Source organism: Theropithecus gelada, chromosome 10 (genome assembly GCF_003255815.1).
Source record: "Theropithecus gelada isolate Dixy chromosome 10, Tgel_1.0, whole genome shotgun sequence".
In the NCBI taxonomy this organism is placed as follows: domain Eukaryota; kingdom Metazoa; phylum Chordata; class Mammalia; order Primates; family Cercopithecidae; genus Theropithecus; species Theropithecus gelada.
Genome location: NC_037678.1, coordinates 10,304,892 through 10,321,363, shown reverse-complemented (window position 1 = coordinate 10,321,363; position 16,472 = coordinate 10,304,892). Strand labels below are relative to the sequence as shown.

General features: G+C 43.4%; 1 protein-coding gene across 5 annotated transcripts in view; it reads left to right on the top strand.

The window, feature by feature from the left end:
- The window catches only part of TNRC6B (trinucleotide repeat containing 6B), a 302,194-nt gene that overhangs the window by 195,801 nt on the left and 89,921 nt on the right, over positions 1 to 16,472 (top strand). For all 5 annotated transcript variants that reach the window (XM_025398888.1, XM_025398887.1, XM_025398886.1 and 2 more), the window contains one exon: positions 16,054 to 16,141. In XM_025398888.1, the coding sequence (XP_025254673.1) occupies positions 16,054 to 16,141 (88 nt within the window). The remainder of the gene's footprint in view (positions 1 to 16,053; positions 16,142 to 16,472) is intronic.

Below are 16,472 nucleotides of genomic sequence, written 5' to 3'. Positions count from 1 at the left end.
GATTCATTGAATTAATTTTTATATATTGCCAAGGTACAAATTGAGGTTCATTTTTAAAAATATTCCTACCAGTTATTCTAACACTAATTGTTGAAAACACTCTCTTTTTTCAGCTAAATTACCTTTGCACCTTTTTTGAAAATTGGTTCTCTCTCTCTCATTTTTTATATGTGTGTGTGTGTGTGTGTGTGTGTGTGTGTATAATCAGTGTATTTCTGGATTCCATTAAACTTTTGTGTATAGAAAAATAAGACAGTACCATACTGTGTTAATCACTTTAACTTTGTAATAAGTCTTCACGTCAGGTTGTGCAAGTCTTCCAACTTGGTTCTTTTTATAGTTACCGACTATTCTGAGTTCTTTGCTTTTCCATATGAATTTTGGAAGGTACTTACCAATTTCTACAAAATATTCTGCTGGGATTTTAATATAAAGATTTTGTTGAATCTAAATTAATTGGAGGGTGATTGACATCTTAACGATATTTAGTCTTTTCATTCATGAGCATGGTATATCTCTTCACTTACGTAGGTTTTTAAAAATTTCTATCCACAATGTTTTGTAGTTTTCAGTGTACATATTCAGGGCTTGCATATTTTTGTGAGATTTATTCTTATGTGTTCACAGTTTTTGATGCTATTATATATGGAATCTTTTTTAAAATTTCCATTTCTGGCCGGGCGCGGTGGCTCAAGCCTGTAATCCCAGCACTTTGGGAGGCTGAGACAGGCGGATCACGAGGTCAGGAGGTCGAGACCATCTTGGCTGACACGTTGAAACCTCGTCTCTACTAAAAAAATACAAAAAAACTAGCCGGACGAGGTGGCGGGCGCCTGTAGTCCCAGCTACTCAGGAGGCTGAGGCAGGAGAATGGCGTAAACCTGGGAGGCGGAGCTTGCAAGTGAGCTGAGATCCAGCCACTGCACTCCAGCCTGGGCGACAGAGCGAGACTCCGTCTCAAAAAAAAAAAAATTTCCATTTCTGATTGTTCCTAGTATGTAGAAATATAACGAGTTTTCTTATATTGATCTTGTATTTTGCAGCCTCGTTAAACTCACTTATTAATTTTGGTAACCTTTTCGGTAGGCTCCATTTGACTTTCCAAATAGGAAAGATTTTAATATAGGGAATCGAAAGTTCACACAACCATTGGAAAGTCTGATGAAAGAAATTCAGGAAGTCTCCTATTATTGCTAATGAGATTAGAGTGCATCTTCCTAGAGGAGCAGTGATGTCCGCTGTGTGCTGCTGTGGCTTTAGATCATCTGGAAGCTGCTGCAGAATGGGAAAGTCCTGCCTGTTGTTGCCTATGGTCTTTTTGCAACTGTTTCTAGAGAATATTGCATTCTTTTCTGCTTTCCAGATCTAAGAAGGGTAGGGATGTGGGGACCTCTCCTTGGTGGCAGCTAACCTGGAACACTACGGGGAATGGGATTCTGGAAAATACAGTTCCAGGCCATTTCCTGAAGTGCAGGGAAGATCAGGAGAGGTGGTGATGGCAGTTTAACAGTCTGGCACTGAGGGCATTAATAGAGATACATTATTACTCAGTCATGGAAAAGTGACTTAGCAATACTGTGAAAAAACAGGAGTGTTAGGTGGTTGTAACTCAGTAAGATGTGATTTCCAAGAAAGCAAATGACCTCTTTAACAGTATTTTCAGTGGTATATCATAGAGGACAAGTAAATGGCAGGCCTACCCTATTTGGTGCTGCCTTGCCTGGTAATTGGATGAGGGTGGACAAACTGGAACATGTTTAAGGGATAATAATCCCACTGGTAAGGGGGATAGAAAACCAGGTCGTGAGTGGAATGTGTGGAGGAACTAAGAATGTCTCAGGGATGCATCATGGATAACTGCACATTTTTGGAGAATTTGTTCCATGTGTTCTGAAAAGGAAATTTTAGGACTAGGGAGTCGAAGCTATCAGGAGACATTTCTCAAGGCACTATCAAGAACTTCCTACCCAGCTGCACTAAGTTTGAGTAGGAAGCCACATCTCTCTTTGTTAGAGTTTGCTGAGCTGCCCAGCCAGAGTATGTAAAGCATGAGACGAATGTTCTTCAGGCACCATTCTAACCCTGAAATTTTTTGCAGGGAAAAATCTTTCAAATTGTTGGTTGTAGCTTTTGCCACATAGAATTTTGGAAAGTAAAAGCAAGTTTTAAAAAATAGCTGGCTGGGTGCAGCGGCTCACGCCTCTAATCCCAGCACTTTAGGAGGCCAAGGCAGGCGGATCACTTGATATCAGGAGTTGGAGACCAGCCTGGCCAACATGGTGAAACCCCATCACTACTATAAAAATTAGCCGGGCGTGGCTGGGCACGATGACTCACACCTGTAATTCCAGCACTTTGGGAGACTGAGGCGGGTGGAACACGAGACCAGGAGATCGAGACCATCCTGGCCAATATGGTGAAACCCTGTCTCTACTAAAATACAAAAAATTAACCAGGTGTAGTGGTACGTGCTTGTAGCCCCAGCTTCTCGGGAGGCTGAGGCAGGAGAATCACTTGCACGCAGGAGGCGGAGGTTGCAGTGAGCCGAGATTGCGCCACTGCACTCCAGCCTAGCAACAGAGTAAGACTCCATCTCAAAAAATAAAATAAAATAATAGCCGGGTGTGGTGTCTCGTTCCTGTAGTCCCCAGCTACTTGGGAGACTGAGGTAGAATTTCTAGAACCGTGGGGGCAGAGGTTGCAGTGAGCCGAGATCACGCCACTGCACTCCAACCTGGGCAACAGAGCAAGACTCATCTCAAAAAAAAAAAAAAAAAAAAAATTATCAGCCGGGCACGGTGGCTCATGCCTGTAATCCCAGCACTTTGGGAGGCCGAGGCAGGCGGATCACGAAGTCAAGAGATTGAGACCATCCTGGCCAACATGGTGAAACCCCATCTCTACTAAAAATACAAAAATTAACTGGGCTTGGTGGCAGGCACCTGTAGTCCCAGCTACTCGGGAGGCTGAGGCAGGAGCATTGCTTGGACCCGGGAGGCAGAGGTTGCAGTGAGCTGAGATCGCACCATTGCACTCCAGCTTGGTGACAGAGCAAGACTGTCTCAAAATAAATAAATAAATAAATAAAAATTGTCTTACTTTATTTGGTTTGAGTAATTCCAGACAAACCAATTCCTTGCATGTGCCTTTAAATATGTAAACTGGGAAATTCATGAAAAGCTTGGAGTCAGAGGCTATGTCTGCAAAAGTCTGTTGCCGTATTTCATGGATTCTGAGCCTCATGTTCTTTTACTCACTTGAGATCTCTGAAGTCTGCATTCACCCCACAGTTGATGCCACCCTTGGATGTCTGGTGCCTTTCATTTGCTGTCATCCAGCTGGCAGTTTTTCTTGCCTGCACATGCACAGATTGATCCTAGCTATTCCTGATGTCATCATTTCAGTAGAGTTTCATGAAGTCTACGCTACACGAGTTGTTTAATCTAAAATACCTTCCCAGGCCGAGTGTGGTGCTCACACCTGTAATCCCAACACTTTGAGAGGCCAATGCAGGAGTATTGCTTGAGTCCAGACATTCAAGACTAGCCTGGGCAACATAGCAAGACCCCATCTCTACAAAAAATTTAAAAATTAGCTGCACATGGTGGAGCATGTCTGTAGTCCCAGCCAGTTGGGAGGCTGAGGCAGGAGGATCACTCAAGCTCAGGAGTTTGAGGCTGCAGCGAACCATGATCACACCATTGCACTCCTGTGGGATAGAGCAAGACCCTGTCTCAAAACAAACAAAGAAACAAAAAAACTTCACTAAGGTTACACTGTAATTTCGCATTGAAACACAGATAAAAATAATGAGGCATATGCTTGATACTGAGATTTTAACTAAGAAATGACTACAATTCTATATTTTCTTGAAAAGAAACAGCCAAGTGCATACTTGTGTGCTGCTCAAAGATCTAGCAGCTTATTAGAAATGGAAAATTGTGGGCCCTGTCCCACAACCTTCTAAATAAGAATCTGCATTTAACAAGATTCCCATTAAAGTTTGAGAAGCATTGCTTTACACAGCCTCAGAAAGGAAGGTAACACTATGTAGAAGGGAACTGTGTTACATTTTGTTACCAACATAAAAGTGTTACCTATCACATGTCACATAATAAAACTGAAGGCAGGAGAAATTTCTTTATCCCTTAAAATTAATAAAAAATCCTTTTACCTTAATCTTTCTAGTTTTAATGTTGTTTTCTTCTTATAAGCCACTTAGAATGATTTTTATGCCCTAGTGCTTTTTGGCCTTGTCTGCAAATTTAATATGTGCAAATTACATTGGCATCCCATTAAATTCCCTCAGATCTAGCAAATGAAAAAAATGTTAAGAACAAATCCAATATAGATATTTGGAGTACCCTACTATGTAATTTCCTCTGCCTGAATGGATATGTTCCAACATGCTTTTTGTGTGTGTGCATTGTTAATTAAAAACATTTTAAGTGGATACTTTGAGCACTTTGCTTAACTCTTTTCATTGCACTTCCTTTGTTAATTTTTCTTACCCCAAATATGCACGTGGTGTCATTAATCCTTAATTATTTATGATTGGTAATGGTTTTGTGGCTATTTTCTTACTGCTTTATAAGTTGCCAAGATTACCTTTTGTTTTCTAAGGAAATAATGTTCATACAAGTCACATGTCTTAGGTGCATTTTGAAAACCCCTGTTTAAATCTGTGTTGGGCAGAGTCCTTAGTGTGTAGATACTAGAATTCATTCTCACTGGTGTGTGGGTTTATTAAATGGTACTTGAGAGGCTGAGGGTCAGGTGATGCGCCCAGCACCACACCATGGAACTGGGGGTCCCATGGGAGCTTTTTTTCTTTTCCTGCACATTCAGGAAATTGCCGTTACAGGGGTAGGCCCCAGGACCACGTCATCCCTATAATGCTCCCTGAGAAGATGAGTGCCCTGTGTGTCCTCTAGTAAAGTCATGCATGCACCTTACTGGCACAGCGTAAATCACGTCCCCATCTCTAATTGTGAAGGAGTCTTGGAAATAGGCCAGTGGGGCTTGGAATTGATGTTGACTGAACTGATGAAGATACCACCACAACCACCACAAAGTGAAATCATAGCTCAGTGACTAGTACACCACTAAAATTCCTGGGAAAAGAATTGTCTTGTGAATTACGTGCAAGAGGAGCATTTTAAATACCCTTGTGGCTATCTGTCATATTCCTGCTGTAGTTAAGGAATACTTGATCGATTAAACTAACAATTTGAGCATGTTAGGATGAAGTGTAGATTCTAGAATATTTTTGGAAATCTATTTCTGTAATGTGGGGACTAAATGATTTCTCAAATTCCTTTTGACTCTTATGTGACTTTCATAAAGAAAATGGTTTGAAGTAGGAGTCCTTCACAAAATTTCAAACAGGAGACCAAAAGATGAGTCAATGTTTGAAGCTCTTTTTTTTTAATCGAAATTTTTGAGATAACTGTAGGTTCACATGCCAGAAGCAAGGCAGAGATTCTGTATGCCATTCCACCAGTGGTAGCTTCTTGCAGAACTGTAATATAATGTCCCAACCCCGATTCTGATATAATCTGCCAAAGTTTGATTTCCCCAGTTTTACTTGTATTTAATTGCCTATGTGTTTAGTTCTATTCAATTTTTTTTTTTTTTTTTTTTGTTTGAGACGGAGTCTCGCTGTGCTCCCAGGCTGGAGTGCAGTGGTGTGATCTCGGCTCACTGCAAGCTCCGCCCCCCGGGTTCACGCCATTCTCCCGCCTCAGCCTCCCAAGTGGCTGGGACTACAGGCGCCCGCTACCGCGCCCAGCTAGTTTTTTGTATTTTTAGTAGAGACGGGGTTTCACCATGTTAGCCAGGATAGTCTCGATCTCCTGACCTCGTGATCCACCCGCCTCGGCCTCCCAAAGTGCTGGGATTACAGGCTTGAGCCACCGCGCCCGGCCAGTTCTATTCAATTTTATCACGTGGGTTCATGTACCCACCACCACTATCAAATACAGGACAGTTCTGTCACCATAAGGGTCACTAGTGTCACCCTTTTGATTAACCACTCCTGCCTCACCCTACCCCCCTTTGTGTCCTCTGGCACCCAACCACTTGTCATCTCAGAAATGTTATCTAAATGGAATCTACAGTTTGACACTTTTGGGAGTGGCTTTTCTCATTCGGCATAATTCCATGGAGATTCATCCAAGTTGGTGTATTATTAATGGTTTGTTCCTTTTTATTGTGGAGTTCTTTTTAATCTTTTACAGTATTCGTTTACTTCTGGCATAGTTCCCACGTTGGGTGGCTCTGTTCCTGTTCGGGTCTGTCTGCCTCGGTTTTGTGGAGTTGGAACTAGGACCAAAGGTGCCGCCACCCTTCTGATCACAGGGTGTCAGGGGTAGGTTTTGATGCTGTCACAGCCAGTCATTCAGACCTTGATGAAAAGGAAGATGCTCCTGGGAATGTGGAGCCATTTCCTGTCAAGATGAATCCTGGCTGTTCTTCTGAATGAAGGTTCTTACCATCCTTTCACTCCCATGAGCATACAGGTGGAGATTAATATATTCAAGTGTGAAATTGTCAACCCTGCCTCTCCTGCATGTTTGAGGCACAATGGGCTCAGAGACATGCATACAGGAACCACTGGTCGTGACTCTAGTTTGTGGAAAGAAGTTGATCTCTTGGCTGGCGTGATGGCTCATACCTATAATCCCAACATTTTGGGAGGTCGAGGCGGGCAGATTATCTGAGGTCAGGAGTTCGAGACCAGCCTGACCAACATGGTGAAACCCCATCTCTACTAAAAATACAAAAATTAGCTGGGCGTGGTGGTGCATGCCTGTCATCCCAGCGTCTCAGGAGGCTGAGGCAGAAGAATCACTTGAACCTGGGAGGTGGAGGCTGCAGTGAGCCGAGATCGCGCCACTGCTCTCGGGAGATGGCGTGAGACTCTGTCACAAAAACAAAAGTTGATCTCTTACCTGGATCATCACAAGCTTGAATTCACACATCCAAGATTCTGATACTTTCAAAACAGCAAAGGCACTGCAGGCTCTCTTCAGAGTGTTCTAAAGTGTGTAGAGACAGGGAACAAAGCAAGGAGAGCACAGTTTCCTGCCCTGAAGGTGCTGTCTGGGTTGTGAGGTGAGGTAGGACTATTTAAAAAGTGGAATTTAGAGCCCCAGGAAGGCAGGCAGCACTGTGTCTTGTTTGTTGCTGATTTCTTGGCATCAGTCTGGTGCCTGGCATCAAGTGAGCACTGAGATACTGAGGGAACTGATGTGGTGGAAGGCAACCTTTCAGCCACAATGCCCAGTTCTTCTGGTGCAGATGAGGGTGACTACCAAGTAAGCCCAGAAAACCAGAGAAAGTGTGGGTGTGTGTCTGGGGAGGCTTGCTGCTGAGAGAGGGCAGAAGTGGGGGTAGCCATCTCCCTGCTCCCAAACTCACACCCAGCACTTTCCCATCTCGGGCCCTGGGACTTACTCTTCTCTTGACCTGGTCACTCATCTCCCAGATGGCTTTCTTCATGAAGGGGTCTGGATGTCCCTGCCTCACAGATGCCCGCTGCAGATGCCTCCTGGAAGGCAGCCGCCTCTTCCCATCTCTTCCCTCTTAGACATTCTGGCCCCTTTCCAGCTTTTTTGTCTTCGTGGCATTGCCTGGCGTTGTGTGTGTTTTTTTTCTGTCTCCCATCTAGAATGTCAGCTCCCTGAGGGCAGGGACCATCCTTCTTTTGCACAGTCTTATATCCTCAGTGCCTCTTAGGCCAGTGCCTGGCATATCGTAGTCACTCAGCCTATGTTTATTAGATGATTTAGTTCGTTGTTTTGAGGCTGTTCTTTAAACGCATGTCCGCCGGGAGCTAGAAAGTTTTGCTCGCTCTTTAATTATGCATTTTGGTAGCATTTACTTGGAGGCCCTACTGTGTTTTGGGTGTTCGTGCCACGGACATAGGGCAGGGAGAAGAGGAAGGTTCATTCCCCTTCCCTTGTGTTCAGAGGCTTCAGCCGTGGCAAACGCGCACACACTCGGCTGGCCACACGCTGGCCACACACACTTGGCTCGCCATTGTCTTGAGTGGTGGGTGCTCTGGTGGAGCAGGCCAGCCCGCCGAGGGCAAGGTTGACAGCTGAGGGGAGAGGTGGGCCTCCTGACTGAAGCTGAGAAGAAGAGGTTTTGGAAGTTTTGCGTTTAGGTGCTTGTGTTCAGTCCCAACTTGATTTCTTATTCAATTACCAGAAAATGTGTGCTGGTTAATTTAGAAAATGCATTCCCTGTAAGGAGATCCCCCCTCCCCCAACCCCCGCATCCTGCTTCTGGTCTCGTCCCTGCCACCTCCTCCCTTACTCCCTGTACTGCATTCTGGCTGCCATTCCTCAGATGCACCAGTCTCACTCATTGACATTTGCCATTCCCTCTCTCTGGAATATTCTCCCCCAGATACCCACATGGCCCCATCCCTCACCTCAGTGAGTCTCCATTCTCATGCAACTGTATCAGAGGCCTTTTCTAACTATCATGTGGAAGGTGTTCCTCTCCCCACCTCTCTCCTTCTCTGTCGGTGAACTGTCCTCTCCTGAGCACTGTCGCCGCCTGAGCTGTGTATTTTATGCATGCATCTTGTTGTATATCTTGTTCATTTGTTGCCTGTCTCCCCCACTAGGATCTAAGTCGCATGAGAGCCAAAGCTCAGTTTTGTTTCGGCCAGATCTCCAGTGCTTAGAAAAAGTGCCTGGCTTGGCCAGGCGCATTGGCTCACGCCTATGATTCCAGCACTTTGGGAGGCTGAGGCAGGTGGATCACTTGAGGTCAAGAGTTCAAGACCAGGCCAGCCAACATAGTGAGACCCCGTCTCTACTAAAAATACAAAAATTAACCGGGCGTGGTGGCAGGCGCCTGTAATCCCAGCTACTCAGGAGGCTGAGGCATGAGAATCGCTTGAACCTGGGAGGCGGGAGTTGCAGTGAGCTGAGATCGTGCCATCGCACTGCAGCCTGGGTGACAGAAAAGAAAAGTGCCTGACTCATATGAGACACTCAATAAATATTTGTTAAAGGAATGAGTCAGTTCCTGGGCATCCTAGTAGAAGAGAGCCAAGTCAGTCTGTGCCTATTATCACCCCTCATAGAAGCAGCCATGCCGCAGACAGTCATTTCAGGTGCTCTGATGCTGCCAATGACCGGTGTCATCTGCCTTGAGACCTTAAGGGCCAAACAAGAGGCGGGGTCTACAGAAGAAGGCGAGTTTCTCTAGAGTTGGGGTTATTGGGGATGGTGCTGTTAAAGCAAGTGGATATCGAGCTAGGACTTGACACTAGGGTAAGGTGTGATGGACATTAAAGAGGATGGTTTTTGTCAGGCATGCAGAATGGATGAGGAAAATGTAAAAGCTAGAACTGTACTATGCATGGCTTTGAATGCCAGTTACAGATGCTCCAAGCTCTCAGCCTTCCCTTTGCATGGTCTCGGACCATTGGCGGATTGAGTTCTGGGATGCAGCCTGTTCCTAGGAATGTCAGCATCATTGCTTTTTGGTGTTCTGAACTTGCATGCAGGGCAGTCTTGCTATACCTCAGCTTAAGTGAATATTGGGTGTTTTCTGTTTTTCTTTTTCTTTGTTTCTTTTTTTTTTTTTTTTTTTTTTTGAGACTGAGTCTTGCTTTGTCGCCCAGGCTGGAGTGCAGTGGTGCGATCTTGGCTCACTGCAACCTCTGCCTCCCAGGTTCAAGCGACTCTCCTGCCTCAGCCTCCCGAGTGGCTGGGATCACAGGTACCTGCCATGATGCCCAGCTAATTTTTTTGTATTTTTAGTAGAGATGGGGTTTCACCACGTTGGCTAGACTGGTCTCAAATTCCTGACCTCATGATCTGCCCGCCTCAGCCTCCGAAAGTGCTGGGATTGCAGGCATGAGCCACTGTGCCCGGCCGAATATTGGGCATTTTCTGTTCAGCTACAAGTCACTTCTACTTTTCTCCACTATTATTGTAAAAAATTAAGAAGAAAACACTGTTGTAGTCTCTCTTAACCTGAGAGGTTCTCAAGAGTAGTTTGGCTTTTTACCATTCAGGATTTATTCTAGATTATGATGTTTGCACTTGCTTTATCTTTTGCCCGCCCGCACAGTACCTCCCACACGTTCGTCCCCTGCAGAGGCAATATTAAAACCCCCAGCTCCCCTAGACAATGCTTCCTTACCTTTTCAGGTCAAGACACACAGAGAAAAGATTTGTACAGCACACTGGGGTAAATAGATGAGGTTGGATTGGGCTAGCAGCTGCCCCAGGCTGGGCTGTAAGGAGTTTGAGGGGCTTTGTGTTCCATATGTACTTGGAAGCTGAGTGCACCCATAAACCATTCTTGGCACAAAGTTAAGGAAGTGGAGGTGCCCATAGTATTGCCTGGGAAGCTGTAGTAGAGACTCAGTAAATACTTAACTGAATTTGTTGAATGAATTACATAATTTGACAGTGATGAGCTTTATATCTGGCTGTATATTTAAAGATGAGAGAAAATATGAACGATTTATCTTGCTCTTCATACTTAGAAGCAATTGATGATCAAGTAGGACCCGCCTAGTCACTTGGCATTTGCATTCGTTGCTGTATGGGAGGTGTTTTTTTATTGTTTGTTTTGGAGACAGGGTCTCACTCTGTTGACCACACTGGAGTGCAGTGGCATGATTATGACTCACTGCAGCCTCAACTTCCTGGGCTCAGGTGATGGGAGGTTTCATTTTTGAGGCATAAATCAGGTAATAATGTTTTCAAGTATAGGTTTAAACAAGAATTTAGAGCAGTTTCTCAACCCTAGCTATATGTTAGAACCACTTGGAGGGACTTCTCAAAATCCCTGGAGATTTCTATGTAATTGACCTGGGGTCTATCTGAGCAATGATTTTGTGTTGGTTGTTTGTATTTTCTTTTGTTTTTGGAAACAATCTGGAACTTACAGAGTTTGAATCTGTATGATTTTAAAAAGCCTTTTTCCCCCTGAGTCATTTGAGAATTAACTGCTGATCCAGTGCTCTGTCACCTGGGTAATATAGTATATTTCTAACAAAAAGAACATTCTAGTGTAGAACCACAATATAACCGTCATAGGAAAAAAATTAATACACTGATACGTTACCACCACTTACTCTTGATCTCCATTCAGGGTGTGACATTTGCCACACATTACATTTGGTTATTAGGTCTTTTTGGTCTCCTTTCATTTGGAACAGTTCCTCAATCTTTCCTTGACTGTCATGGCCTTAAAACTTTTGAAGATTGCAGGCCAGTATATTTTGTAGAATACCTCTGAATGTGGAGTTGTCTGATGGTTCCTTTGATGGTATTCGGGTTAAAAACACATTTAAAGGCCGGGCGCGGTGGCTCAAGCCTGTAATCCCAGCACTTTGGGAGGCCGAGACGGGCGGATCACGAGGTCAGGAGATCGAGACCATCCTGGCTAACATGGTGAAACCCCATCTCTACTAAAAATTACAAAAAACTAGCCGGGCAAGGTGGCGGGTGCCTGTAGTCCCAGCTACTCGGGAGGCTGAGCCAGGAGAATGGCGTGCACCCGGGAGGCGGAGCTTGCAGTGAGCTGAGATCCGGCCACTGCACTCCAGCCTGGGTGACAGAGCAAGACTCCGTCTCAAAAAAAAAAAAAAAAACAAAACAAAAAAAAAAAACACATTTAAAAGGAGTATCACAGAATCGAATCGATGCTGTGTTCTTTTTACAGCATCCTGTTGTGTAACTCCCAGTTTGAATTTGTCCCGTAGCTGATGATGTTCACGTGGATTACTTGATTAAGGTGGCATCTTGACAGGCTTCTCCTTGACTTAATTACTCTTCTCAACCCTTTATCACAAGTATTTTATGGGGAGGTGCTTTGAAACTATGTGACTATTCCATTCCTCATTTCAATGTATTCGTTTGCTTATTTCTCTCTGTATGAACTTGTGTTTTCCTATTTTATACAATGGCTTATAGTCTCTTACTATAATTACTTATTTTGATGCTGATATTGTTCCAGATTTAGCTTGTAGGAGCACTTCAAACTGTCTTCTGTAGTCATTTGAAGGATCCCATCATTCTTTGAGCACTCTTTTGCTTCTTGGCAAACGTACATTCCAGGTTCATCTTGTACTTTCCTTATCCTATCCCAGAATTAGCTATTTTTCCCAGAGAACTCTGGTTTACTTAGTGAAGAATGGAAGCCGCAAAACTGGGTGCTAAGTGTGTTCATTGTTACTTGGATGTTGCTTGTTCTCTAGCCCTCAGAGTGACAGAGCTAAGGGAATAAGCGTGTGTGTGTGTGTGTGTGTGAAGGAATATATATTCACATATCTCACATGTACACAAAGTTACAGCTAATATTTATTATGTCTATATGTATTGGAAACCATGAGTTCATGTCAGTAACTAATTTAGATCCAACCCCACAGAGTTCATTTGAGTTTTCTCCCTTTTCGTCCATTTGTGTAACTTATTTTCTCAACAGTGAGAAACATGGCTGTCATTATTCTTTTTTTTTCCTTGAGATGGAATTTCACTTTTGTTGCCCAGGCTGCAGTGTAGTGGCACGACTTCGGCTCACTGCAACCTCCGCCTCCTGGGTTCAAGCGATTCTCCTGCCTCAAGCCTCCTGAGTAGCTGGGATTACAGGCATGCACCACTACACCCAGCTAATTTTGTATTTTTAGTAGAGATGGGGTTTCTGCATATTGGTCAGACTGGTCTTGAACTCTTGACCTGAGGTGATCCACCCACCTTGGCTTCCCAAAGTGCTGGAATTACAGGTGTCAGCCACCATGCCTGGCCCTATTATTCTTACTATACTTAAACAGTGCATCAGTCTCCTGTATGTAAGCCATCTCCATCACCGCCCCCATAGATGCCTTCTCCGCATAGACGCCCATTGCTCTCTGCTTGGGCTCTAACTCAGAATAGGGTTTTTGTTTGTTTGTTTGTTGTTTGTTTTTGAGATGGAGTCTCGCTCTGTCGCGCAGGCTGGAGTGCAGTGGTGTAATCTTGGCTCACTGCAACCTCTGCCTCCGGGTTCAAGCAATTCTCCTGCCTCAGCTTCCCGAGTAGCTGGGACTACAGGTTTGTGCCACCACGCCCAGCTAATTTTTTGTATTTTTAGTAGAGTCGGGGTTTCACCGCGTTAGCCAGGATGGTCTGGATCTCCCGACCTCGTGATCCACCTGTCTCAGCCTCCCATAGTGCTGGGAATACACACGTGAGCCACTGCGCCCAGCCAGGATTTTTTTAAAGCTCACCAAATGGTGCTAATGTGCAACCTAGATAGAGAACAGAATTAGAAGAAAGGTGAGACCCACACTATTTGATTTATTGTTAAGTAAATGGCAGGTTTTTAAGCCAGGTTTGATGAAGTAGATTCTTCCTAAGGAAGTGAAATTTGAAGAGAAGACTAAGTCCTACCAAGACGCATGGTCAAAACAAAACAGAATAAAACAAAAAACACGGTGAAAGTATAGCCTGTCACCTGGAAAGCTTTGAAATATATCTGTTTTAGAAATGAATTTACTTCTGTTGTGCATGAATTTCAGTCTATTTCCCTGAATTGCCTGTTTATAGGGACAGTATTTGAAAAGGTTAGTTTGTTTTTGAAGAACATGTTTGATTAAAACTTACCCCCTTTTTTTATGTTTTATTTTATTTATTTATTTATTTATTATTGATTCATTTATTTATTTTGCTCTTGTTGCCCAGGCTGGAGTGCAATGGTGTGATCTTGGTTCACTGTAACCTCTGCCTCCCAGGTTCAAGCGATTCTCCTTTCTCAGCCTCCCGATTAGCTGGGATTACAGGTGCCCACCACCACACCCAGCTAATTTTTGTGTTTTTAGTAGAGATAGGGTTTCACCGTGTCCCCCAGGCCAGTCTCGAACTCCTGACCTCAGGTGATCCACCCACCTTGGCCTCTCAAAGTGCTGAGATTACAGGCGTGAGTCACTGCACCCAGCCAACATTGCATTTTTTAAAATAAACTTTTAATTTTAGAATAATTTTAGATTTAGAAAAAAATGACAACCTAATACTTTTTTTTTTTTTTTTTGTAAACACCAAATCTTTAAACAGGAAATATTCAGGCTGCGGTTGCTCCTTTTCTGTAGTTGGTTTCACTGTAAAATGTAGAAGCCAAGTTACAGCAGCTTGGGCGTGAGGAACCCCATCCACTCCTTCCACTTGCAGCCAGAGGAAGCAAAAGGCTTTTAGGGCCAAATATAACAGGACCCATGGCCAGCCTGCCTGAGATGGTCAACATCCATCTTACCGGTGTTTGTAAATCCATTTTCTTAAAGGAGGGCATTGCTGCTGCAGGTGGATTTTCTCCACGCGTTTCACACCTAGACAGAGGCACACAATCTGACTCCAAAGAAATCTAGCATGAGACCTAAGGAAATTTCAGTAAAATCTCCTCCTTGGTTGGGTGGATTTTGCATATTAGGCTTTTATATCTTTATACCCAGAAGTGCAGAAGGAGAAAGGCTAATATTTGAATGCGGACAAAGTCAGTGACAACATGTAGGTAAAATAATTTTTAAGCCTTTTTTTCTATAAATAAAACATTATTATGTATTCATGAGAGCCCACCTCAGTTTTCATCCATGGTTCCTTTTGTATAGTTTCAGTATGTTAAACTAGATCTCTGCTTCCCAAAGTTGAGTCCTTCAGGAACCATCTTTATGATTTTGCCATGTTTGCAAACCTGTTACTCCCTTAATCTTTAATTTGACTCACTTGTAATTCGGCCTTATTCTAGGTGCTATCTGTGAAACCATGGATTTGTTAACTGTTGGGTGTTCTGAGGACTTGGGAACTAGATCTTAAAGTCTCCTCACAGCAATGAAATTCCATAAGCATAGAGTCTGGGGTTTCCCACTGTGAGCTTTGAAGTTACTGCGGTTGGTTGAGTGTATGTTTTTTCCCAGTTGATACATAGAGTGAAAGTTGACAGCATTCCAATAAATGTTACTTTTCAAATGTGTGCTGTAAATTACAGTCTCTTAATTTCTTCAGATTCAGCATATTTCTCCAACTAGAATGTTTATTATTGTATATCATTTTTATTCTAATTCAGTGGAGCAAAACCTGATTGTCTTAATTCATGTGTACAGGAAGATGTAGTAGTGAATTCACCCAGTAGGGAATACGTTTATTTATTTTATTTTATTATTATTTTATTTTTGAGGCAGAGTCTGGCTCTGTTGACCGGGCTGGAGTGCAGTGGGCACTATCTCAGCTCACTGCAGCCTCCACCTCCCAGGTTCCAGTGATTGTCCTGCCTCAGCCTCCCGAGTAGCTGGGACTACAGGAGCGTGCCACCACACCCAGCTAATTTTTGTATTTTTAGTAGAGACGGGATTTCACTATGTTGACCAGGCTGGTCTCAAACTCCTGACCTCAAGTGATCTGCCCGCCTTGGCCTCCCAGAGTGCTGGGATTACAGGCGTTAACCACCCCGCCTGGCCTGGAATACATTGATTTATAGGACACTCAGTGCCTGCCTTAGAAAACACAAGTAGAAAATATATAAAACATACAGTATTAATAATAAATATAGAAAAAAAATTTGGAATACAGAGCATAGAGCTTTATGTTCACCACTCTGAAGATGTCATGGAAAAACATCTAATTTATGATAAATACATATGTACCATAATTGAGTTAATATATTCTGCATTATCTGTGAGGAATACTGCCCAGAAGCCATCTGGATATTGTCATATTCAAATCAGGTCCTTTGCTGAGTGGAACTATATTAATCGTGTGTGTGTTTGTGTGTGTGTTCTTTTAGGTAAGATATTATAAAAGCTCACCTTAATAGGCTTCTTTGAAACCAAACTTAATGTCATGTTTTGCAAAAGGGGTGACAAACCAAGATGTGGGAATAATTAAATGTGAGTTTTATGCGTCCTTTTGATTTAAATGAAATACTGTGTTCTACTCAGTCACAGAGATGAAATGTCGTCTTGCACACCATTTACAAGCATTTAATTTGCTACAGAAATGGGTTGTGAATATAGATGTATAACCTTCTGCTATGATGTTACTTTAACAGAGAGAAGGAGCAAGAAAGGGAAGAACAGTTAATGGAAGACAAGAAAAGGAAGAAAGAGGATAAAAAGAAAAAAGAAGCCACTCAGAAGGTGAGTTTAATCAGTTAAGTCTGTCTTTATATCCACTAGGCATCCGGCATCCAGAAGAAGAAACTGTCTTGGCTTGAATACCCAATATCGTTTTTTTTTTTTTTCTCTGAGAGAGAGTCTCGCTTTGTTGCTCAGGCTGGAGTGCAGTGGCACCATCTTGGCTCACTGCAACCTCTGCCTCCCGGGTTTAAGCAATTCTCCTGTCTCAGCCTTCTGAGTAGCTGGGATTACAGGTGCCTGCCACCACGTCCAGCTAATTTTTGTATTTTTAGTAGAGACGGGGTTTCACCATGTTGGCCAGGCTGGTCTCGAACTCCTGTCCTCATAATCC